The following is a 26,731-nucleotide window of genomic DNA, read 5'->3' as shown; positions in this document are numbered from 1 at the left end:
GTCAGAATCATGGAGATCTTCTTAGAGAGAGAGAAAAAAAAAAGAGTTGGATTTTTTTTTTTAATAATTTTTTTTTTCCCAGGGACTGGAGATATGGTACAGGAGTTCAGGCACTTACCTTACATGTGACTAACTCTGGTTTAGTCTCTGGAACCATATATGGTCCCCTGAGCAGGACAAGAAGTGATCCCTGAGCACAATACAGAGTAAGCACTGAGTATTGCCACCTCTGGCCCAAACCACACCCCTCAATATTTATCTAGATTTTATGAAAAGACAAAAACATTGTAAGCTCAGGAAAGGTCACCACAAAAGCAGAGAAGCATGTATTTGATTCCACTGCCATTTATTTATCATTCTTTATATTGGTTCAATGTTCATTTAAGGTTTTCAAAAACTGAGTTCACAGCAACAAAAGCTATACACATATTTTACAAATATAATAAAGAATATTTTAAATTGAATTTGTAGTACTATTTTAATTCAAGCTTTTATTCCCGAACTGCCACATGTCTGGAAACTTTAGCCATCATTGAATTCAGTCCAGTCACTTTCTATCAAAAGAGTGTGTTCAGGGGCTGGAGCAATAGCACAGCGGGTAGGGCATTTGCCTTGCACACAACTGACCTGGGTTTGATTCCCAGCATCCCATAAGGGCCCCTGAGTACCTCCAGGAGTAATTCCTGAGTGCAGAGCCAGGAGTAACCTCTGTCATAACCAGGTATGACCCATAAAGCAAAAAAAAAAAGAACGTGTTCAAAACCATTCTTCAGTTTTTCATATGTGGATTAGAGTGCTGAGGTCACTAGCTGAAAGACCCAGGGTGCTGAGATTCAGAAAAGATTAAAATAACTGTATGGTCTTTTACCTGGTAAAAAGACTCTCACCTAGTAGGTGGAGTAAGTCACTGGTTATTGTGCAGATGGAAATGGAAAGAGGAATAACTCTGAGGACAAGCTGTTGATGATGCTGTAATTCCAATGAGGGCATCAGTAGAATCCAAGAAGGATTTGTGATAAGGGTCTCAGAGGAATATAGGCTAACCAGTTAAAAGAGAAATAATACCCAACCAGAACGGAAGCAATTCTTTGTATTTAGGGAGTTGGAAATGTATCATAGATATATACCAATAGAGATCCGATAACTGTCAATTTAATATAATGCTACTTAATTTACTAAAAAGTAATTTACACAAGTTTTAGTCCACCTAATATATATATGAATAAATAATAAATATATAATCAGTAAGTCCAATGAGTAAGAGATTGTGGATATGTCTAGGTATGAATAATAGTGTAGAAGCCCAGTTTCTGAGATCCAGGTTTGTTTCTTTTCTTTTAAAGACCATTAAAATCCATTAATTACATTGAACATTAAGGATATTTTACATGCTTATTTATTCCACTTGACCATGAAAACTCCTTTGCCAAGTTTATTCTACTATTTCAGTATCCACTATAGTCCTTAACATAGTCAGTAGTTTTTGATGAAATAATGAAAAACAATGAGGTCTTTATTACTAAACATGATTTTGAGAACAAATCACTAATATAAAAGGTCTTAAAGATTTAGTAAATATAGTACTGCGAGGCAATATTGAGGGAAAAAATACCTAAACATTGATGGGAGCACTGTAGCACTGTCATCCCCTTGTTCATCGATTTGCTCGAGAGGGCACAGTAACGTCTCCATTGTGAGACTTGTTACTGTTTTTGGCAGGTAAATTAATCATTAATTGAACCTCAGGAGAATTGCTTGAATTGGTTTTAAAAATATATATTGATGGGGCTGGAGAGATAGCACAGCGGGTAGGGCGTTTGCCTTGCACTCGGCCGACCCGGGTTCAAATCCCAGCATCCCATATGGTCCCCTGAGCACGGCCAGGGGTAATTCCTGAGTGCAGAGCCAGGAGTAACCCCTGTGCATCGCCAGGTGTGACCCGAAAAGCAAAAAAATATATATATATATTGATGCTAGGGCTCTATCTTTGGTATAAGGATTGAATACTTTGAGTTGATATTTAAGTTGATGATTCTTTGAACAAGAATCTAAAAATCTCTTGATTAGTGACTAAAGTCATGAATATACATTTTAACTGACATCGAAGTTTTACATTCAGAAGATTCTTAATTTAATTATCTTATATCATTATTTGTCATGATTAATTCTCCACTTATTTTTAATTCGCTTTCATATAAAATATTATATGAACTATTCCTCTGAATGTAAAAAAAATAAAACACATTTCAGTAGCTCAGTTTAGTGAGGAAGACAAGACTGTGCAATTGAGTATCTTATAGTTTGTGTATTTGGATACAAAGGAACTAGGAAGAAGAGACTACTTCCTAATGTCATTAAATGAATTGATTTTGTGACCACAGAGCTGTTTGCATATATATATGCATATGTATATGTATATATATGAGAAAGAGAGATGCATTTCCATCTATAAATCTATTCTATCTAATCTTTCTAACCTTCCTTAAGTGGTGGTTTTATATTTTCTCTGAGCCTTTGAAATTTTTCTAATAACAGGACTTATTTACTTAACTCTTTCAATATTTAGATGTTAAAGAAGTATGTTTGTTAATACTGTGCTGCCTTTTATTTCTATTTGAACACTACTGCAAACAACTTCTGTTTGTCCAGATTTACAATCAGGCTAATCAAATCCCATGTTCAGTGGTTGGCATAATAACTATTCAGACTGGCTCCTTTCTGAAAAGATGACAGCCATGAATGCTTATAATCCATAAAACATGAGAAATTCAATATTCCATGTGTGTTTTCCCTCATTTTGGGGTTCAGATGGATGATCAGAAAAGCTGTACTTTTTCATGATTTTTTTTTAAGAGGTATTTGAAAAATCTTTAAACTCACTATCAGAAAAGAGGAAGGTCTGTAACGGCTACTGGTATTGACCTTGTTACTATGGAAACATCTCTTTAGTGGTTATGTTTTAAAAATAAAACACACGATTCAATTTCCTTTTCCATAACTCATAGAGCCATAAATTCTGCTTTTTGATATGATTTCAAATATCTCACAGTCCAATGACTTTCGATTCTTTTTGGAAAAAATGTTCAGTTTTATTGTATTTTCTAACCTTTTGTGCTTTCTAAAAACAGAGGTTGCAAGGCAATTTAATTGCTTTCCAGAAAGTGTGCTAGTATACGAATGCAATAACACAGTTCTAGTATTTTTTTCAAACTTGATTCAGAAGTATTTTCATCATGAAAACCTTCATTCTGTACCTTATTAGAATTCATTACTTTACATTCAGAATGGAAATGATAATGTGCACTCGAAATTCATAGCTAATTTCTTTTCATTTATTCTTTCCAATGTTTTAATCAATAGTCTGTTGCTCCAAAACACTTCTAAAAAATAAATCTATATTTTAACAGGTATTTTTGCATATAAAACGTGCCTTCCCCAAGGGTCTCACTACATTTTCATTTCTTTACCCCTTATCCATTCAAACCCTGAAATTCTACAATTAAATGCTATACAATCTCTTTTAAAGAAAAACAGAAGTGTTAAGAAAAGGATCATAAAAAAACAGAGACAAAGGATTGCTACATATTTGAAAAAGGGAACAGTTATTCTGTCTAATTCTGGCCACTATATATTTTTATGATGCGATATTGTCCCCACTGTTGAAAAAAACAACCATTCTAGAACCTTAAAAGATTTTTTAAAATGAGAATTTATTGATTTACATAATTATAAATTTCAACTTGTCACAGTCATTGGGCTATGATAATTTCTATTAGATATTATACTTAGGATCTCAGTCAATGAAATCAGACACAGTTTCTCTTTGTTTCATCTCTTGGTTTTGCTTCCTGTTTTAACTCTGTCCCCTCATTGTGACTAGAGGGTAGCTACAGTCCCAGCCTACATCCATTCAAGTTCAAGTTTATAAAGAGAAATGAGATTGGTTACCTCCAGCCTCATTTCCAATAATAGTTCTGATTGACTCTAATGAGAACCTATGATGTTTTCAAGCCCTATCATTATGGCCTACATTGAGTTGGTAGGGTTTAGATTACATGCCTAACCTTAATGATAAGGATAGGGTCAACTAAACTAAAGTACATGCACTGAAAATGGAGTTAAGGGTGATCTCAAAGGAACCAGGCAGTGAAGGCAGGAGAGGGGGCAGTAGCCAATGCGTGGTGCAAATTACAGATGTCTGTGTCAGGTGATAGGAGTTTACATCTAACCTTTAGGAATTTCAGGCAAATGATAGGGGTGAAAACCAGGTTGATAGAACCAAAATTTAACTTGATGATAGAGAAGTGAATTTTGCAAATCTCCCTCCACCCTTTTTGTATTTGAAGAGTATAAAATTTTATTTTTGAAGAGCATGAATGAAAATAGCATGACAATCAAGTGGCTTTGTGGAATGAGCCATAATGATGATAAATATATTTAACCACTAGATTGGTTGAACATGTTATAATTAATCAACTTAAGATCTTCTAGGTGACCTTGAAAAGTTGGAATATAGAATAAAACAGGTGAAGGGGCTAGCATGTTTCTTCCTGTTAAAATAGCATGAGCATGAGAACAAAATACAAATACATTCTGAGAACCAGTAAGGGAAATCTGAATGTTCATAATACTAGACTCTATTTCTATTTTCAGAGGTGAGAGTATTACTTGAGTAATACTTGGGTAAGTACAAAATCTGAATTTTTATTGGTTAATGCATAGAAAGGGAGAAGTGATCTACATATAGGAATAATCTAGCACTGTAGTGCTGTAGTCCAGTTGTTTATCAATTTGCTCAAGTGGGAACCAGTAGCATCTCCATTGTGATACTTGTTGTTACTGTTTTTGGTATATGGAATACGCCACAGGTAGCTTGCCAGGCTCTGCAATGATAGGAATAATGTAGTCATGTTAAATGTTAAATTATCTTTTGTTTTTAGCATCATGTCCATTATATTGTAAGCTGATATATGCTTTTTTCACAGTATTATACCCATTAGTAAACCATTAGTCAACACAGTGTTTATCAAAGAAGTAGAATTTGCCAAAGAATTGTTTAATAAATTGAATAAATGAATGAACCTAGAAACTTCCTTGTTTTGTTAATTCAATATGAATACAAATGAAAAATGTTGCAGAGGATGAAGCAAAAATTATCTTGACAAAACAAAAAGCTTAGGCAAAAAAATTCCCTGACAAAGTAATTTTTCTTAATGCTAGGAAAATTTGCTGAATCATTTGCTATCATACCATTTAATTCAGGTAAAAAAACTAGTAGAGCTAATGTTACACATTCCCCAGGCAGATTGCCTACACAAAGTAACAAATAGAAACATAGTCAATGTCAAGACAACACATCCTTAAAGATTTGTTCAATCACTATATTAGTGGGGCTTAGTGCTAAAACACACTCCAGTCTCTAGAGAGATGGTTCAACATGCTAGAGCTCATATTTTGTATGGAGGAGATATGGAGGAGATGCTGGTTCTATCCCAGGCACTTCATGGTACTCTGAGCACTGCCAGGAGTAGCCCTTGAGTACTATAGGTAAGTTCCCAAATAAAAACACAATAAAAAGAGGGGGGGGATTCCAAGCAGCACAAATAATCTGTAAATGGCTAAAAATAAACAGATACTTAATACAATTTTGTTTTGGTTTTGAGATTATATCCGTCAGTGCTCAGTGATTACTCCTTGCTCTGTGCTTAGGGCAATACTTGACAGTACTTTAGGGACTATAGGGAGTGCTGGGGATTGAACCCTGCTCTGTCACATGCAAGGCAAGCATCCTACCTACTGTACTATATTGCTCCATCCCAATGTTAATACAATCTAAGGTGCTGGCAGAGGATTATCGCTACAAGTGGGAAAAGAGAAGAAAGGGAGTATACAGAGTAAGAATTAAAAGTAATTTTGTCCCAGATAGCAATAGGTCAAAATGATAAGATATTAAATAGTATTTCAGTATTTACAGTGTCAAACTACTCATGCTTTTTTATGATTCATATAAACAAGATGATTGGGACGGAGGAAGTATGTTTTAGGAGCTAGAGATATAGTACAGAACATAAGATGTTTGCCTTACATGTGACTGACCCCGATTTGATTTTTGGCAACCCATAGAGTCCCCCAAGCCCGCCAAGAATGAGAATATCTGAACACAGCCAGGTGTGGCCTCCCCAACAAACAGACATTATGTTTTATGAAAATTTAACAGAAGATCAACTTAATACAAATATTTGTTTTTCTAAAAGACTCTCTTTTACTATTCAGTGTGACCCCACTCTCAACAATTTCCCAGCTTGATATGTTCATGTCAACCATACTTGCCTGTAGAACAGGATCAGAAGGAAAGTGAGCTGAGAATAAGGAAGTGGCAGAGAGTTGTCAGCTGACGCCCAAGCAGGGGAAGTGGGCAAATCTGCCTCTGTCATTAAGAGCTTGTGATGTGACAGGAAATGGAAGCTTTGTTTGTGTGCCATCTAAGTCTGATATGTGACTGGTTGAAGAGGTTAATATGTAAAGCTCTATGGCAATTGTGTGATTTAGAAGGAGCCCATATTCAGCTGGAAAGAATTTGGGCAGGTACCACAGCATGATGTGAAGTTTGATCCTCTTGATCAGAGGTCTAATGTAGGGATCAGAAAAATTCCCCTGCCTTCACAAGGCTCGGAAAACTGGAGAGATGTGTAGGACTTTTGCTTTGCCTTATTACTGCTCAGCTACAGGAGAGATGATTTTGTTTTTCAGAATAGGATGAAATGAGTGTCTGAATTCAATTATTGAACTGGGGTAATTTTTCTAAATCAATTTAAAATCTCCCTACTCTTAACCACTCCCCCCCCCCACACACACACGTACACACACACATGCGTGCACGCACGAGCGTGCGCATGCACACACAGAAGGCCTGGATTTTTCAGCATAAGTGAAGCACTCATTCTCATTTTCTTGAAAGCATTTTCCAAACTATTACAACAAACTGCTGCAACTCTCTTTTTCATAATATTAAAATACATTAAAACCTTGAAAGCATGCTTCTTAAAAGACAGGAGCATTATAGTTAATGTCCACTATATTGTCATGATCTGTGAAGTTTTGTAAGACATGTTGAAGGTTCCTGCTTATTCTCAGTATAGCTTTTATTTGTGTTATTTCTCAAAATAATACATTTACTTTTTTCTTAAAAAAGCAAATATTAAAAATGGGTTTCTAATGAAAGAGCAGCTTCTTTCCCAAGTTCTTTTCTATTTCAACTGTATATATGTTAATGTATTTATTCGACCAATGAATGCTTTTTTGATGTTGGTTATTGAACCCAAGTTTCAGGCTTAAGAGACCAGTGTTTTCCTGCTGAGTCAAATCCTGGCCTTTGCCTTCAGCTCTATCTTCTGGCATTTACATATTTACTCCTAGGAACAAGCTTATAACTGCTATTTCAAAATTCTCACTTTTGCCTTGTTAGACAGTAGGTTAAGTTTCAGCTCTCTCCAATTATGTTTCCTTTTATATCATATCATATTATGTGGGTCTAGATCTGATACAACTTTCAAAATTAAATAGTTACATTTGTCTTCTATACCATTAGAAGTAGAATATAACTCTTAAAATGATTTCTAATTCCTGGAATTAATTATATTTTTGAATGAAATTTTGGATTTAATATATTCTTTTGGTTTTAATTATATGTATGCATGAAATATACATATATATGCCCTCTATTATTAAGATTCTCCATCAGGTGTTCTATTGATCATAATTAATATATAATATTAGTCCCATCATGATCTCCCAAAATATATAGCTCACTTTAGACTTTCCTCATGCTATTATCCATACCATGGGTTAGGACAAATATATTATAGCACAGAACTATCATTGTATTATCATGCAGATAATTTTTAATTGACTTAAAAATCATCTGTGCCTCCCCAGTATTCACCCTATCTCCTTTTCTCCCCCTAGATAAAACTGATTTTTATTTATTTATTTATTTTGATTCTGGGGTCACACCAAGAACTTACTCCTGGTTCTATGCTCAGGGAATGTTCTTGGTGGAGTTCAGGGGACCATATGTGATGCTGGGATTCAACTTGGGTTTGCTGTACTCAAGACAAGCCCCATACTTAAAATACTTTCTCTCTGACCCCCCACTGATATTTTCTTAATTGTTATCAGAATTCTGGATCTTCCAGTATGTTGGAAACATGTAGCATGGAGACTTTGCAGACTGATTTTCCTCATTTAGTAGTATGCATTTAAGGTTCTTCCATATCTTTTCAAAACATGATAGATTGTTTTTTTCTTACTACTGATTAATATTCTATTTGCATGTTCAGTTATATTTTTCCATTCACCTACTGAAAAATATCTTGGTTGCTTCCAAGCTTTGGCAACTATAAATAAGACTGCTACAAACATCTGTTTACACTTTTCAAGTGGGCATGTTTTAAAATATTTTTGTCTCCTTGGTTACAGTTTCTGAGGGCCATACACTGCAGTATCTGGGGTTTATTCCTGGCACTGTGCCCAGAGTGGTGCTTGGGGTGCTATATGTGCTGCCAGGGACCAACAAACTCCTTAATCTTTACACTGTCTCTTTGACACCGTGTTTTTGAATCTTTGCGGTAAACAGCAAGCAGTGTGGTTGCTAAATTGTATGGTAAGAATATGTTTAGCTTTAGGGTTGGAGCAATAGTGCGGTGGATAAGGTGCTTTCCTTGCACATGGCCACCACAGATTTGATCCCTAGAATTCCATATCCACTGGCAATCCACCTTATCCACTGCACTAAGTCCCTGAGCCTACCAGGAGTTATCCCTGAATATTGTCAGGTGTGGAACCAAAACAAAACAAAACAAAAAGATTATATTTAGTTTTATAAGAACTACTGAACTCTCTTGCAAAGTGGCTATTTCATATCATATTTCAGCAACAACAACTAAGAATTGCTTTTGCTCCATTCTCACCAGCAAATGGAAGTGTCAATATTCTGAATTTTGACAATGCTACTTATTGTGCAATTCTGGGTCTTCCTTTTACATCTTTGTTAGATCCATTATGTACAGTGTCTCAGATCTTTTATTGTTTTAATTTTCTTCTTTTGTTGTACTATACGGAGTAGCTTTCCTGTATCTCTGAGTTCTACACACAGAAAAGTTTTGCAAAGCAAATAAACCCCTTAACATCATCATCCCTTTGGGGTAGAGGGCTGGGCAAGGGTGGGGATGGGGATGCTGAGGACCAAACCCAGAATGTCGGTTTCACACCTGCAAATCATATGATCTACTCCTTGAGCCTCATCTCTACTTTCTAGCTCTCTTCATATGTTTTCTCAGCAGCTATCCTTTAAGCATCTGTTTTCCTTTTTCAAAAATGCTTTCTCCAGGGCTGGAGAAATAGCTTCAAAAGACTCAGTGGGTGCTTTCATGCCAGACCCTGGAGCACAGAGTTGGAAGTAGCCCTGGAGCACAGACGGCTGTGGTTTCCAAACCTAAGTAAATCCACTATCTTCTCCATTGATATTTTGCTCCACCACCCCCTCCCACTGGAATTATCTCCCTCTTAAATTCCTCTAGTAGTCTTTTTTTGTTTTTGGTTTGTTTGTTTAGTAAAGCAAAATAGTTTTCATTGAAAGAAATTTATTTAGAATGATGTCAGTGGGCCGCATGGGTGACTTATGTGAAGCGGGGAGGAGAAAGACGGTCATTTTCTCCCCAACCGCCTCTACCACCTGGGACCCAGAGTTACTGAGTTCTTGTCTTCACTTGCAGAAAAGAATTTCAGGAGTAGACAAGCAGTGAAGTAAACAGATTTTATTTAGAGGCTTTTGAGGATAGGAGGAAGGGATAAGAAAAAGAAAGAGGTAAGAGTAACGCATCCAAGAGAGAACGCGGGCTTCTCCAAGGGTGGAGGAAGCCCCTACACATACCCGAGCTTTAGACACAAAAGTATGAAAGCATGAAAGTACACATCTCAAGAGGGGAGATGCGGGTGACACATGTGCTCAGGCGACACTTGTGCTCGGCCATGTGAGCACAAGCAGCACATGGGCTCAGGCAGCATATGCAAGTGCTTCCTTTGTTCAAGGTGTTTTTTAATTGAGTTTCTTCAATCTGCCCCCACCTGGGGTTTCTTTTCAGGTAAAAGTTCATTGCTAAGGTTACCAGGGAGGTTGGGAGTGATGATGGCTTTCTTTGGGGAACCTCCTGGGGAGGGGTCCATTATCCTTAGGGTCTGCTAATGGTTTCCTCCTGGGGATTTTTGTTTTCTTGAATTTGCAAGTCTTAAGATTCTCCTTCCCAGAGACTTTGTTAAATCTAAATTTTCATTGCCCAAGGCCTTTCCCCATCTACCTGCCTACATCAAGATGTGACAACAGAGAAAGAGGAGAATGCATGTTCAAGAGAGAACATGAGCTCTGACAGAGTCGGAAAAAGCAGGAGAGAAAGAGAAAGATGGGGGCGGGGAGCGGAGGAGGGCAGATAGAACAGTTGGTGGGGTGCTTGTTTTGCTGAGGCCAACTCACGTTCAATCCTGACACCTTCTATGGGTTATATGGATTCTCCCTAGCCTACTGGGAGTGATCACAGAGCCACAGAGCCAGGAGTAAACCCTGAGCAAAGAAGGCTGTTGGCAAAAACCATGAGAGAGACAGACAGAGACAGGGGCAGGGACAGAGAGACAACAAGGACCTGGAAAAATGATTCAAATGGCTTTGGGGAGGAAATCCTAGTTGTCTTGGACCAGAGTTCTCTGTGTACACAAAAGTTAATTTTAAAATTGTCCACGGGGAAAGCCTTGCTCTGTTGATAGTCCTTTCACATCTTATCACTACCTTTCAAGTCCTCATAGCTTCTTTTCTGAGGGATCCACCCTTCTCTGGTTTTCTGCATCTGATTAGTGACTCAGTTTCTGTGTCTCCTAGGAGCTCAGTGTTTGCATTTCAAAGGGATGTGTGGTCCTTATGCCATTGGGCTGCTACAGGGCAAGGCAGTTTCTGAGGTCTGAAGAGACAAAGAATGTCCCTTAAGAAAACCTACACCCCAGTCTTTCTTCTTTACTCTCACACAACTCATTTCACTCTTAACACCTGTGATCATCAAATGTGAGATTAAATTTACTCACAGCACCCTCTGGATGCCCAACAATTCCCCTCAGTTCTACCCCCCTTAACATTGGGCATCAGAGAGCACAGGCCGACTCAGTGCTTCTAGATTGCCTCCCGCAACCAGCTTCTGATACCAGTGGCCAGACCCCCCTGCCACCTGTGCTTCTGACACATTGCCTATAAATCAGAGATTCCCACCAACTCTTCGTTGGATTTTATTAATTTGATAGTGAGGTACAGGCCTCAGGAAAATAGTTTACTTCTATTTACTGGAGCATTAATAAAGAAGATGACCAAGAACACAAAGGAGCATCCTGAGGGAAATGCTGTATGGGGCAAGATAAGTGGAAAGAGGTGCAGATCTTCTATATTCTCCCTGTGCACTAGGAGTCTCTGCCACCAAGCCAGGGCACTTTTACAGAGGCTTTATCACTGATCATGGTGGCATTTTTGTAGAGGCCTCATCATAGATGTAGGCAAGATGGATCATTAGTTTCATTTTCATTCAAAGAATGGGGCCAGGGGAGGTAAGTCTAGAAAGTTCAAGCTTCTAGGCTTGGGCTTGCTAGGGCTCTACCACCAACGAGGCCACCCATTGTGGCTTCATTAGAACAAAGACACGCCTGTCTCTCAAAAAATTACAAATGTTTTAAGAGCCACATTTTACTCAGTGTCCCAAGTCTAGCTTTTCATTATGAATTTGCCTGATACTTTAAGTGAAAATTTAAGGTATTTCTTTAAATTTATTTTTCTCTTCAGTGAGGTTATTTTATTTTTTATGGGGCTTACACTGTTACATGAGAGATTATAGATTTAGTATCCTGGAAGTTAGTTGTTAAAAAATTATCTTTCAAAATGTATGCAATTGCTGAATTACCTAGTCCCCTTTTCTACTTCTAAATTTATATCCACTATAAGTCTCTACTAACTGAAAGATTAGTGACAAAAAGAAAGAAGAAGTACAGGGGCCGGAGCGATAGCACAGCAGGTAGGGCATTTGCCTTGCACGCGGCCGACCCGGGTTCGATCCCTGGCATCCCATATGGTCCCCCAAGCACTGCCAGGAGTAATTCTTGAGTGCAAAGCCAGGAGTAAGCCCTGTGCATCGCTGGGTGTGACCCGAAAAGCAAAAAAAAAAAAAAAGAAAAGAAAGAAAGAAAGAAGAAGTACAATATGTACCAGCACTTATTTGAAAGTTTTGGGGAATGATATCTGATGGGGAAAAATGAATGAAATTAAAAGCATATCTTTATTTTTCTGAATTTTTCTTTAGTAGTTCCCAATTTGGGAATGCATTGCTTCTGCCTGTTGTGTGACTCCTCACCATTGGATGGATATATAAAATTTATTCATATAGATTTATACTCACAGATCTACATATATGCTCACATATTTACATTTATAAATACATACTCAATAGCTACAAATATATTACTGTCACTGTCACTGTCATCCCGTTGCTCATCGATTTGCTCGAGCAGGCACCAGTGACATCTCATTGTGAGACTTGTTACTGTTTTTGGCATATCCAATATGCCACAGGTAGCTTGCCAGGCTCTGCCATGCGGGCAAAATACTCTCGGTAGCTTGCCGGGATCTCCAAGAGGGGCGGAGAAATCGAACATGGGTCAACAACATGAAAGGCAAATGCCCTACCGCTGTGCTATACATACAATGAAATATTTTTAGACAGAAATAGAAGGATATCTAGCTATAATGTTATGGATAAACCTTGAAGAATTGTGTTAAATTAAATAATGCAAGGAGAGAAAGATAAATACCATATGATATTACATCTTTGTGGAATCTAAACAAAACAAAGAAAACCCAAAAAATTAAAAATAAGCCTATAGATAGAGAACTTATTATTGGTATGGTTTGTGTGTAAATGTGAAGGGGGGTGGTCAAAATGTACAAGCTTCCATATAATTCATTTTATAATTTTGATGCATAGTATGTATGTAATTATAGTCAGTACTACTGTATGGCATATTTGAAAGTTGCTTACAAAGTAAATATTAAAAACCTTCATCACATACAGAGAGAAAAAACAAGGGGATATACAAAATGGAGCAAAGATAAACCCTTGGTCTCATATTAAAAGCCATAGGAGCAATGAACACCAGACGCAGGGTGACATAAAGCAGTGGTAGAGAAGTGCAATAATAACTACACATAAAACGATAAACTTGTTTTATTTTATTTTGTTTTATCTTGGGCCACATTTGGTGCTATTCAGGGCTTACTCCTGGCTCTGTGCTCAGGGATCACTTCTGGCAGTATTCAGGGAACCGGAAATCATATGAGTTGGCCGTATGCAAAGTAAGCACCCTACCCACTATACCATCTCTCTAGCACCAACTTTACACTATTGTAATCATATTACCTAAATAATAATTTTTAAAATGCTGATCCTAATCACAAGAAAAAAGAAAAAGAAGTTTTGTACAATAAATTTATTTAAATATCGAATGTTGCTATTCATCAGAAAATAACAATATTATATGGTCAACTAGATCTCAATAAAAAATAAGTAATTTAAAAGTGTAAGTAAAAAAATAAAATGAACTCAAATATCACTGTATTTACATTGTTACTGTCACAACAAAATACGACTTTTTAAATGATATTTCTTTGCAGTGAAATACAAAAGGCACAAACTTATTCTTTGTAATCTTACAGAAAAATATATATTGTACTATCACAAATTTACGTAACATGAAATAATGATAATATAAGCTTAATTTATATATATATACGTATATGTTTCTATGTCTGTAAAGATAAGTTTAAAATGTAAAGGGTCTATTTATACTTCTTAAAAATTCAAATAACTGGTGTAAAAATGTTATCTGGTGTAAATAATCAGGCAGTTTGCCTCTCTATCCATCTTAGGTGTCAAATATTTTGTTTTTTTTCTTTTAGGACCATTTTTTTTTTTTTTGCTTTTTTTGGGGGGAGTCACACCCGGCGATGTAAAGGGGTTACTCCTGCCTCTGCACTCAGGAATTACTCCTGGTGGTGATCCGGGGACCATATGGGATGCTGGGAATCGAACCCAGGTTGGCGGTGTGCAAGGCAAATGCCCTACCTGCTGTGCTATCGCTCCAGCCCCCTTTTTGGACCAGATTTTACAGTGCTCAGGGAGATTGAACTCAGGTCAGCCACAGGCAAGGCAAGCACCTGTATGTTGTACTATCACTCTGGCCTAAGTTGTCAAATATTTTATGATTTAAAGACAGTCCTCATATATTTAAACACTTAATTTTCTTCCATTGGCAATATTTTCTGTATTACTATAGGAAAATTTCCTTTAACACAGATATACAACAAACCTGTCTTGAGAGACTGACAGCAAAGATAACATATATGCTTTGGAGTGATATGAGCAACTTCAAGTACTCTATGATTGTCTGAAATAACCTCACAGCTGGAAATTGCACCAATCGCAGACAACCAGTTGAGCAGAAAATTAGTGCATGAGGTAGAATAATGAACATTTACTATGAATATCAAAGCATAGGTGAACAATTTCATCTTTTCATCATAAAATACTGCTCATTTGGTTTCATTCATGTGTATTATCAAGATCAATGATATTATTTTAAGTTAATTATCTTGCCTTCCTCAGATCCCTTCATTATCTAAATAAATATGAATATTCTGATTATTGTATTTCTCATAATTTCTGGTTCTTACATCCAAACTAACACATGCATTATTAGTTTAGTGATGACATAAAAAACAGAAGGATTAATCATTTTTGATTGTCCACTATATGCCACACTCTTTAATTCATTTTCTCACTTAACCTTGATGACACAAAACAAAATATAATTAGAAGCACTCTGTCTGTTCTTCAGACAACTGAGACAAGTTTTCTTTAATAATTTTGTGCCATTAATCTCTAATAATCTTCTTGAAGTCTCCCTGTTATTATATCAGTTAAAATTTAATCTATGCATGCTACTGAACCAGCTTTGATCCTCAGCACTTCATATGGTCCCTGAGAACTCTCAGGAGTGATCCCTGAACACAGAACCAGTAGTAAGCCTTGAGCACCCTTTGGTGTGGTCCAAAAACAAAAAACTTAAATGTAAAGACACCTAGGTGCTTATTTTTTCCATTTCAGATTTGTGTTCTTTTCTTACTTACGAGAAATTTTATCCTGCACAATGGAAATTAAGTTATCATTTTATCATGCACTATCAAGCACATTAACCGAAGTTTGGAATGTAGGTAGCAAATAATCTATATTACATGAAATAAATAGAAATTAAAATGGGGTTAACAATAGTTCTATTCATCGGCAGCTTACATTAAATACTTACTGATGAAAATTTACTGACATTATTAGACTAGTTTTAGGGTGACCTTTTTCCATAGAAAACTCTGGACATACAAATAATACACTTGGTTTAAATTCTTTAAGGAAGTAGAGTTCAACGGTTGTAAAGAAGAGGTTCTTTTTTTAAAAAAAAAGGAATTGCAAAGTAGGTTCTTTTTTAGATTTCTTCAGGAATAAACTCACCTTACTTGTTCGAGATTACTACTAAAAATAAAATGTTATACGTTATTAACCAAAATATTTAAATATTAAAGTGTAAATAACTAAATAACTAACTAAATAACTAATAACTAAATAACTAAATAAGTGTAAATAACTTTATAAGTTTAGATAATTTGAAATACTTTCCTTATATACAGAAAACTTATTGCAAATTATTCTTAAACTTGTAAAAAAAAAAGAGTATCCACTCACATGGCAAAGCCTGGTAAGCTAACCCGTGACTTATTCGATATGCCAAAAACAATAACAACAAGTCTCACAATGGAGACATTACTGGTGCCTGCTGGAGCAAATCGATGAACAATGGGACAATAGTGCTACAGTGCTACAGTACTACAGTAGCCACTTGAAATATGGCTAATGGTAGCAGTATGGAACAATATAGACATAGAACAGAGCCAAAATTACAGATAATACTTACTAATATTATTCTGATTATATTATAGACACCACAATACTCTATAGTTTTCTTTTGTGTTTCAATGTCCTTGGATATTTTACAGTTATTGCCTCACAAAACATGCTTAATAAGTAATTTAAGATGGAATAGCTCAAAATGGAATGAGGGCCTGGAAAGATAATTCAACAGGTAAGAGGCTTGCCTAGGATGAGGTTCACCAGGGCTTGATTTTCCAGGACCCAAAATAAACAAAACAGAATGAGTTAAATAAATGAGCAGAAACCAAGAAGAACCTTGTTTTTTTAGTTATATTTATGGTAATTCAATATTTAAAATTGGTTTTAAGTTTAGAGAGGTTTTATGTTGACAATTTTATGTAGTTACTTAAATTTTAGCCAGCAGGAAATTGGGCTAGACATTTTAAAAATAATTTTCTGTATTTGCTTCCAATATTCACATTAGTACACTTTTATGTTTAAAAGCTGCTTTATTGCATTTTCTCCAGAATAAACTATTATTTTTAATTGTATTCATTTCTCTTTGCCTGTTATCCTTTTGTCTGGGGTGCCACACCTGGTGGTGCATGAACTATTCCTGGTTCAATGCTCAGGGTTCCTTCCAGCAATGCTCGGGGACTATCTGATGCCAGTGCTTCAAGCCCCAGTCCTCCTGCATGCAAAGTTAATGCCTTTAATATGGTTATTATAAGTATGTTTTTAAAATATGCATCAATAATCTGTTGTAGGATAACATGGGGTTTGTCCTTTTAGCCTAGTCTTAGGAAACAGTTTACCTTAAAGCAATGTCCTTTCTGTATGCACACAGGAAGACAATATTGTGCTTGTAACTTGGGAGTTGATTGACTCCAATAATATTTACTCCTGGGCGTCTGCTTTCTTAACTCAAGTTGCCCTCAGTTCCTAGCACCCCAAAAGCAGGATCCCGACGAGGAACAGGACGGATCCAGGGCAAGCGGTAAGTTATGTGCTACCCTGGCATCAAAATGGGCCAGGCCAAAGCGCCACAATACTCAACTATAAGTTGAGAGCATGGTCATGGACAATGCTGTCATGACCCAAAAGTAACGACGAGATTAGGATCCTGCTGGGGTTAGGAAGATTAACCTGGCCTGAGGACTGTGGTCTGAATTATATAGTGAATGTCCTTAGGAAGAACCAAACTTTAAGGTTATATCTCTTACTGTGCTCATACAGAATGACATTGCTAGAAATATTAGAAGTAGATTTACTATAACTATTTAAGCAGATTACTAGCTCACATCCTGATACACCCACCCTTGTTTGGACCCCCACCCTTGAGTGGATCTCCTTAGATGAGATTTCCTTAGATGAGATTTTGTTAATCTCCTCAAGAAATGGTCTTACCCTTCTTTGTTGATTTGTTGATGTTAAACCCACCTTTGTGACACCACCCTATGTAATTTGCTATATAAACTAAGACTGTGGGGCACTGAGGGGAGATAGAAGAGACATGGAGAGAAAGAAGACAAGGGGGACAGAGACAGAAGGGGCAGAAGACAGAGGAAGAAGACACAAGACACAAGACACAGAAGACACAGAGAGACAGGCACAGAGAGACAGGCATAGAGGAAGATACAGAGAGAGGTCGAGAACTGGGAGAGAAGCAGAGAGAATGAGATAAACTGATCGAGCAACCAGTTTGGCCGTCTTCCTTCCTTCTCCTGCCTCATCATCGCCATCATCTCCCTGGGGGTGGGGAAGCGGCGTGAGACTACAGAACTCGGGCATCGGGAGAGATAGAGCCCGCTGGTCTCTCTTCTTCTCCTTTTGTGTTTTTACACAATCTGTGTTGGGCTTGGAGATAGTGTAGAAATAAGGGCACACATCTAGCATGACCATTTTTTGTAGACTTCATTAGAGTTATCCATTAATGAATTTTAGTAACTTGTGGCATGTTTGTTGTCCTTTCATCTTTACTTTTCCATAAATTGAGTTTTGTCCATTGTTTATTGGACTATATATTCAAATGGACTTGGAGGAGTATATAATATAGCATGATGAATAACCATTTCTTGGTTATATGCATGACAAAATCATCTCCCAGTTGTTAACTTATCTTAATGATTTTTGACTACGCATATAAATTACTTTTCCATACAACACTCTATGTCTTATATTGATTTTATACAGTTTGTTTAATTTTATGATTTTTTTTTCTTTTTGGATCACACCCGGCGATGCACAGGGGTTACTCCTGGCTCTGTACTCAGGAATTACCCCTGGCGGTGCTCAGGGGACCATATGGGATGCTGGGAATCGAACCCCGGTCGGCCGCGTGCAAGGCAAACGCCCTACCCGCTGTGCTATTGGTCCAGCCCCTGGTTGTTTTTTTAATATACTTTTATTTGGGCTGGAGAAATTGAAAAATACCTTTCTGCTTCAAAAGTATGTTTTAGTCTTTAAATTTAAATAATTTGTGGAAGGCCTTTGGCATTTTGGTGTTAATGAAGGTACAATACTGCACACCAAAAGTATAAAGAGTGAACACTATGTTATAAACAATAATACTATGTTATAACACTATGTAATATTAAACATTATAACTATGTTACCTGAATAACATTGAATATTTATAAAATTAAAAATAGGGGCTAGTTATAATTATACAATGCCTTAGACACTTGACTTGCATGTGACCTATCCAGGTTCAATCTCTAGCACTATCTTCTCTCCCTTCCCCAGAACTGATCCCTGAGCACTGAGTCAGGGGTAAGTATTTAACACAACTGGGTGTGCCCCCAAAACCAAAGTAAATAAATCAATTAAATTAAAATAAAAATTAATTAGAAAAAAATCTGGCGTTAACATGATACTAAATTTCCCCACGAATATATATGGATATGGTGTATCTTTCCACATTCCTTTGTGTTTTTCAATAAAATCATGTTGTTTATTAAGATTATGTATACACTTTGAAATGTTTAATATTGTTATCTGTGGCATTTAAAAATATTTTAGTCATTTCTGTCCATCAACCATATTGACTTAATGATCACTCAATTATCTTGCTAAATACTCTTCCTAATTCAAGTTAGATTCACCTGAATTTTTTATTTGCATAATTACATTATGCCCAAATATTTTATTCCTTTCCAAGTAAATCTTACCACTGTGTTTTAACATATTATCTAAGAATTACAGTTTGTGTATTTCTGAAAGGTAAGAGAATATCCTTTTTCCCATTAAATATTTTTAACATCACACTCTTTATTTTGTTTTTATTGCCCTGGTGATTGAACCCAGAGCCCCACACATGCAGAAGCTTGCACTGTGTACTAAACTACATCCTGTTCTTAGCTTTATACTTTTAAATATGTCATTTACTAGATGTTCTGGTAAATAACCTTTATCATATTAAGGAAGTTATGTCTTTTTAATGACTTGTTAATCTTTTAAGCAAAATAAACACTGGATTGTAGAATTTTCTATGTATTTTAAGATCATAAAGTTTAATTCTTTAACCTGTTAATGCTATAAAGTTACATTGATAGAGTTTATGTGATTCACCTAACTGGGTATTTATTTTTAAATTATTATTTATGATTTATATTATGTTTTATTGCATTTTGTATTCTATCATGTTTTGCTTCAGCATATAAAATCCAAAGTATGAATAATCTGTAACTTCATTTTCTCATCCATGTTGGGCATCAAAATTTCAGCAACCTCATAAAATTCACCAAGGAACTTTCTCTTATTTATTTCCTGTAAAACCAGCTATTTCTAGGAATCAGTCCCAAACTATTTTATAAAAGATTGTAGAAATGATTTAATTTTTTTCTTCTTCCCTTGATTCAGAAACACTATTTTTCCCCTCAGTGTAACTTTTTTTTGGGGGGAGGGAGATGGAGGGCACTTTCTATTTGTAAAATCTGCATCTTAAGATAAACATGGAAAATCCAAAATTATCTCTAAATATCAGCTCACTCTTCATCTCACCTAGTAATATATACTCAAGAAACCGTATCGATCAGGAAAACAATTTGAACTTAAATGGAAGGAGAAAAGTTAAAGTCAAACTTCTGCCTCTTCATTATTTATATAAGAATGACTAAAGGGGAAAGGGGAATGTTTTTCACATGAATATAATTCTAGAAGGAAAAGTGTGTAACGTAAACATATTTTTTAAAATAAAATATTCAAGTTTGTATAATTATCCTCGCCCTCTTAAGTAACTTTTAAGGACTGTAGTTTAGGATTGATCTGGTAAACTGCAATCACGCAGTAGTGAGGCAGTAGGTGGCAGCAGCTTCCACTCAAAACATTCTTGCATTCTGTATAGGCCTCGCAACAGCCAGGCCTCAGAGCTCACTAGTTTCTTTGTGTGTGTAATAGCATGTTTTAAATCTAGAAACAAAAATGTGCCACATAAAGTCAACTCATTTTTTTTTAAAGTGAATTATTTGTCTCTCCAGAGAGAATGACAAAACTTTTGAAAGAAACATTTATACCCCTGTTTTTGTTTCCTAAGACCCTCCCCTCTACCCTGGTCTTTTTTTTTTTTTTCTTTTGGATCTTGCTATTATCTCTCTGTTTTAGGGAAGCTGGCCATACTTTAAGTTTTTTCTTCCTACATTTTTCTCAAGGCCAGGGGATAAGTACACCATGACTACAGAGTAATACTTATCACTGCTGACCACATTATATTCAGGCCTCTCTTTCAGAGGTTTCACGCATTTTTATCTTATTCTATTCACACAAGAACACAATGCATTATGTACAGCTATTGTCATATCCCAATTTATATACTGAAAGACTGAAGCATGGAAAGGATGGCTTGCCTGAGATCACACAATAAGTTAGTCCATGGGGTCAGAGGACCAATACAGACTGTCAGACCCTGAATGAGTTTCCTTCACCATGACTCAGGGATATGCTCATTAGGGAGCCCAAGCCACACCACAGACAGGCTGACAAAGGTTTAGGTGTTGATAACATGTTTCTTCAAGCAACATAAAGTATAAATATCTCTGACATCATTCTGAGAAGTGGACTCGTAATTGGCAATTTGGGGCCTCTGATAACTCTGGATGGAAGAGATACAGCTCACGAAGACTAACCTCAACTTCCTCACTTAATATCTAGGGAATGTTGAAAAGTTATGTTCCTGTCCAGAGCTTAATTTTCATAATGTTTTAAGTGAAAATAATAATATTTAACTGCTACAGTGTAGGTTGAAATAACATAGCGTTGGTTCCTGGAGACTCTCTGCCTCGTGATCGTGATTCGTGACTGTTACTGGAATATGGTTAAATTTAACCTCTAATATTCATATCTACATTCTTTAATAAATAGTAACATTGATTATGTATCTTCTGTAGATAGCATAAACCTGGAAAAATGTGAGGATAATGCGAGTCACATTGAGTAGTTCAGAATAAATATTGCATTATTAAAAATGTTGTGCCCCCCCTTATAAATTTCTCAAATGATACAAATATTTATTGTTATGTTGATCACATAAGGTCACAAAGTTGATGTATACTTAAATGTGTCAAAATAAGAGTTCACATTTTGGCATTTATTTATTTATTTATTTATTTATGGGATTTGGAGACCATACCCAATGGTGCTCTGGCTTACTTTGGCTCTGTGCTCAGTAATCATTCCTGGTGTTGCTTTTGGTACCTTATATAGTACTAGGGATTGAACAGGGTTGGCCACAGACAAGGCAATCGCTTTATCACCTGTAGTATCTCCTGCCCCTTTATATTTTCTAACCTTTTCAGAACTTTAGAAACCTGTTCTCTTTGTTTTTGTTATGATGACTGGAACTCACTCACTCACACACACACACACACACACACACACACATACACACACACACACACACACTTGACTGTAGTTCTGGCATAATTGATTGTGGTGGACACTTTAGTTATGAAGCTCATACACATCTAACTGTGCAGCTGAAATTAAACTCTGTAGCACTGAAAGACTTCCCAGATAGGAGAGTCTCCAGCATCAAACTGGAAACAGATCAGCAGCAATTAGGTCAAATTTAGGGTCTCACACTTGCAATCTGTTTTGCCACTCAGCCATACCATGGATCTCTGACATACATTTTAGAGGACTGGAGTTAATAGGTTAATAGATAATATTGCTATTTCCATGAAATGTGTAATTAAATAATATTACTAAGGGTCTCTAGTACCTGGCTTATTAATATGAATGCTCAATTTATGTGATGGCACCATTTCTTATTCTCTGATATGTTTGTGCTTGTGTTTGTATGTCCATGTAATTATACAGTTTCTTTTCTAGACCAAAAACAGAAGATGCCTGGGTATTTGCAAAACCTAATGCCATTCAGGCTGTTGGAGTTATGTCATTTGGTAAGTATAACATGGTCTCAAAGGCCCTTTCTCATCATATTTGAGTCTTCTATACAGTGTACCATGAAAAAGCACTGTTTCCTATTTGTGTCTAGAGAGCAGATGTCCTAAATTTTAGACTTCTTATTAGCAGCATATGATCTAGTGTGTGCCAACATAAAATTAGGCTTAAGTTTTTCTCACTCATCAGTAAAATTTGCTTCAACTTAGGCAAGTTTTTTTTTTCCATGCAGATAACTCATTAAAGTTATCATATTTCTTAAGTTGATAATTTATCAGGTATTATGGGCTTCTTCAAAACTTAGTAGATATTGCATTAGTAATTGGCCAAATATTTTATGCCACTTCTCTCTATCCCAAATTAAAAAGGAGACCATAGACTGAAATATGGTGTTGTTTAGATTCCTTTTATGACTGGAAAGGCTTATAAGAAAGAGAAAATGTGAACAAAAGTTGGTTAGACATGGTTTGTATCAAGACTGACGTGAAGAAACCACATAAGCCTAATGTGGATGAAATTTCTCATCCCTACAGCTATTAGAGAAATTATTTTCTCACATATAAAATAAACCATTATTCTTTTACTTCAGTTCATTGACTTCCCAACAAAATAGAATGAGGACTTTGGTGCTTACTTTAGTAATGTTCTCTTTTTATTGCAGCATTTATTTGCCACCATAACTGCTTCTTAGTTTATGGTTCTTTGGAGGACCCCTCTGTTGCTAAGTGGTCCCGCATCATTCATGTGTCTACTGCGATTTCTTTATTCATTTGTATTCTCTTTGCTACATGTGGATACTTGACATTTACTGGCTTCACTCAAGGTAAAATAAGAGATTTGGTTTAATCATATTTGGTATTCAGGTGTAATCAGTACTATCCCTTGTCATTTTTTGTACAATTATACAAAATCCTCTATTTAAAAAGATTATCTTTCATTTACCTTTCTCTCTTCTACCTTGCTGTCTCTCTGCTTTTTCTGTTTCCTAGGGCTTTTTTTTTCTTTTTATGCTGCAACAGTTATTTCTGTAGTCCATTCTCTTTCCTTCCGTGCTTACACTTAAAAAAAATTATTGCAGTTAGTGTGATTTATAATACTGTTAATGATAGGGTTCTGTGCATCAATGCTCCAACTCCACCCCTTCCCCGCAAGTGTCTGCTTCCCCCCACTATTGTCCTCCTCCTCTGAAGCCACTTCCCCCGCCATTTCCTCACTGCCATAAATGTCACTGGTTGAGCCCTTTTGGAAAACAATATGGACACTCCTCAGAAAATTAAGCTCTTGATGACCACGTTTACACATGAGTTCTTCCCTCTCCACTATCCTACTGAAACTTTACTTTCCAAGACATCAATATGCTTCCACTTTTCAGAGATAATTTTGGTTTATAGTCTCACAGAACTTTCTGAGTCACTTCTCCTTTCTGAACAGCCTTTCTTCTCATAGAAGAATGAATTCTGTCATGCCCTCACTCAATCTGTTGTTTTTTTTTTCTCTTCCAGAGATTCACCATTTATTTCTCCCTTCTCTCCCACTTTCCTCTGTCCCTGGATCCTTGCTTTTTTGTTTTGGGACAACATTTGGCAATGCTCAGGGGTTACTCCTGGTTCTGCATCCAGGAAATACTCCTGGTGGTGCTCAGGGAATCATATGGGATACCAGGGATTGAGCCCAGACTTGTCATGTGCATGGCAAACTCCCTACCTGCTGTACTATCACTCTGGCCCCTTATTTTTTCCCTCCCTCCTTCCTTCCTTCCTTCCTTCCTTCCTTCCTTCCTTCCTTCCTTCCTTCCTTCCTTCCTTCCTTCCTTCCTTCCTTCCTTCTTAATCAGGCAAGTACTTTCTCTCAATAAATTCTATAGAATTCTCTGATTTTGCATTGCTTAAACTCATAGACCAGACTTCATTTTCAGTCTTAGAACATTTCTATTTGCTTATTCTTAGTTTAAATAAAAGCCTCCTTTTCCTCAAAAAACATTCCTTTTCCTTCACCCCCTTACGCAATGAAGCCCCCCAAATCCAGACAAAACTTACCTCTCTTTTCCTCTCTTCACCTGGTTACAACACCTGAGGGATTAGCTCTTGTCTTCCTTTTACCCTTGCGTCTGTTCACCTACATGGTGTAATATTCAGGGTGTAATATTCTGCCAACTTGCTGCATGTTGTGATTCACACAGCTCGAAGCTTTTGCAGGTCGGTTATCTCATTTGACCTTCAAGCAACCCCATGAAAGTGAGTGGAATAACTAGTTTTACCCCTGCTTAAACTATAATGAGGTAAAGTAACTTGCCTAAGCTGGCTGGTGACAAAGTAGGATGCAAGCCTTTTTGCTTCCAGTCTATCTTGCTGCCTCGCCCATGTTAGTCAGTAGCACTAAAAATTGTCTCTTACATTCTAAGAGTTTAGTTTTCAAACTTGGATTTGCAGGAGACCTGTCATTGTATGAAACTGACGTTAAGGATGACCATGATTGTAGGAACAGATCTCATAAGAAATAGAAATGGCTAAAAAAGGACATTTAATGTAATTACATTCCATCAGAAAAACAGCATCTTGTTTGACATTAGAGAGCAGTAACAAAGTGACTTTGAAGGACTTGATAAAAAATTGTTACAAAACATGGCCGTGTATCACTATTGCTTCATAGTTTGCCAACTCAGATGGCCTCTAGCTTTGATCTATATAAAACCTTGGTTTTTAATTGCTTTCTCAACATGACATAAGCACTTTCCTTAGTCATACTTCCCTGGTGTTTTTATTAGTAGGAATTGCTTAAATATAATTTAAAATCTTTATATAACGAAGTGGATAGGTTGGTTTTGGTGATGGTGGTGTGTGGGTGTATGGGTTCCTGTGTTTCTAGTTATAATAGCCTAAAATACATTTGACTAAATCTGGAATAGCTGATATTATTTTCTTTAGTACATATCACTGTAAGCAAATCTGGTCTTGTTTGTGCAAACAATGTGCTTCACTATCAGTAGATAAACTCCTGGTAAGGGACAAGAGCTCTCGATAGGTTGTCATTCCCAGTGACTTTTGTAAAGATGTAGGCCTATGTTTTAGTGAAGATTGGTGACTGGGAGCTTCACTCCTTTTAACTTCACAGAGTGCTAGAAACTTTTCATTCAACCGTGGTACCAGTGTTTGCCTCTACTTCTTTATGGTTGAAACTTCTTCAGCTCCCAAAGAAACACTAAAACCTAATGAACATTTCTAGTTGACTGGGGAAGGTAGAGGAAACACTTAAAGCAATTTTAGAGAAAGAAAAGTGATTTGGCTTTTGAATAAAAATTTCATCAAAAACTATGCAGACAGGGGCTGGAGCAATAGCACAGCAGGTAGGGTGTTTGCCTTGCAAGCAGCCGACCTGGGTTGATTCCCAGCATTGCATATGGTCCCCTGAGCACCGCCAGAAGTGGTTCCTGAGTGCACAGCCAGGAGTAACCCCTGTGCATCGCAGGGTGTGACCCAAAAAGCAAAAAATAAAAAAATAAAAAAAACCAAAAACTATACAGACATAGGATATTAGTTGTGTTTTTTTTTTTTCTAAACAGCATTATATTATGTGTGACTCTTATCTAATTTTCAATTCAGGAGCCAGAGAGAGAGTACAGGAGCTAAGGCCCCCAAAAGCAAAAAAAACCAAAAAGAACAGACTAATTTTCTATTTAGTTTAACTGACAAATGACTCTCAAAATTGAAATACAATAAGTAATGTTTAGGAAATAAACCAGCAAAAGTATGCCTGTTTTGACATTGGGGAACTTTTTGGATGGGGTTTGGGAAGAGGTAGCCACACCCAGTGACGTTCAGGGCTTCTTCCTGGCTTCTGCTCAGGGATTTACTCCAGGCAGAGCTCAGGAGACCATATGCAGTGCCAGGGACTGAACCAGGAACCAGGTCAGACACATGCAAGCCAAGTTCCTTATTCCCTTATTCCCTGCATATCTCTCTGGCCTGTGAGAACATTTCTTCTTTTTTTTTTTTTTGACGTAACTCCTATGCTCTCATTAAATGCCTAAATTTAGGCATTGGTGTCTGAGAAAATATGATCTCTTAATAAGAATTGCTTCAAGGGGTATGTGATTTGTTGTTTACTTTAGAACCAATTAAATTTAATGCTCTTTCTGAGAAAAGTAAATGTATTTTTATATTTTTTTAAACCAGCCACTTTAAACTCAAATTCACTGGATGCCATGAAAGATAATGCATGCCTGGAATTTCTTGTGGTGGCCCTGAATTTGTGATTAAACTCTATAGCATGATATA

The 26,731-nt window shown here is 36.6% G+C and overlaps 1 protein-coding gene across 2 annotated transcripts in view; it reads left to right on the top strand.

Annotated features, from left to right (window-relative positions):
- Window positions 1-26,731, top strand: part of SLC38A11 (solute carrier family 38 member 11) — a 65,583-nt gene that overhangs the window by 25,260 nt on the left and 13,592 nt on the right. Inside the window, exons 8-9 of one of the 2 annotated variants that reach the window (XM_055122325.1) lie at window positions 22,374-22,456; window positions 23,119-23,280. In XM_055122325.1, the coding sequence (XP_054978300.1) occupies window positions 22,374-22,456; window positions 23,119-23,280 (245 nt within the window). The remainder of the gene's footprint in view (window positions 1-22,373; window positions 22,457-23,118; window positions 23,281-26,731) is intronic. The other variant, XM_055122326.1, reaches the window with a different exon arrangement.

This window comes from Sorex araneus, chromosome X (assembly GCF_027595985.1).
Source record: "Sorex araneus isolate mSorAra2 chromosome X, mSorAra2.pri, whole genome shotgun sequence".
Lineage (NCBI taxonomy): Eukaryota > Metazoa > Chordata > Mammalia > Eulipotyphla > Soricidae > Sorex > Sorex araneus.
The sequence above is the reverse complement of the archived record's forward strand: the minus strand, read 5'-3'. Positions and strand labels throughout refer to the sequence as shown.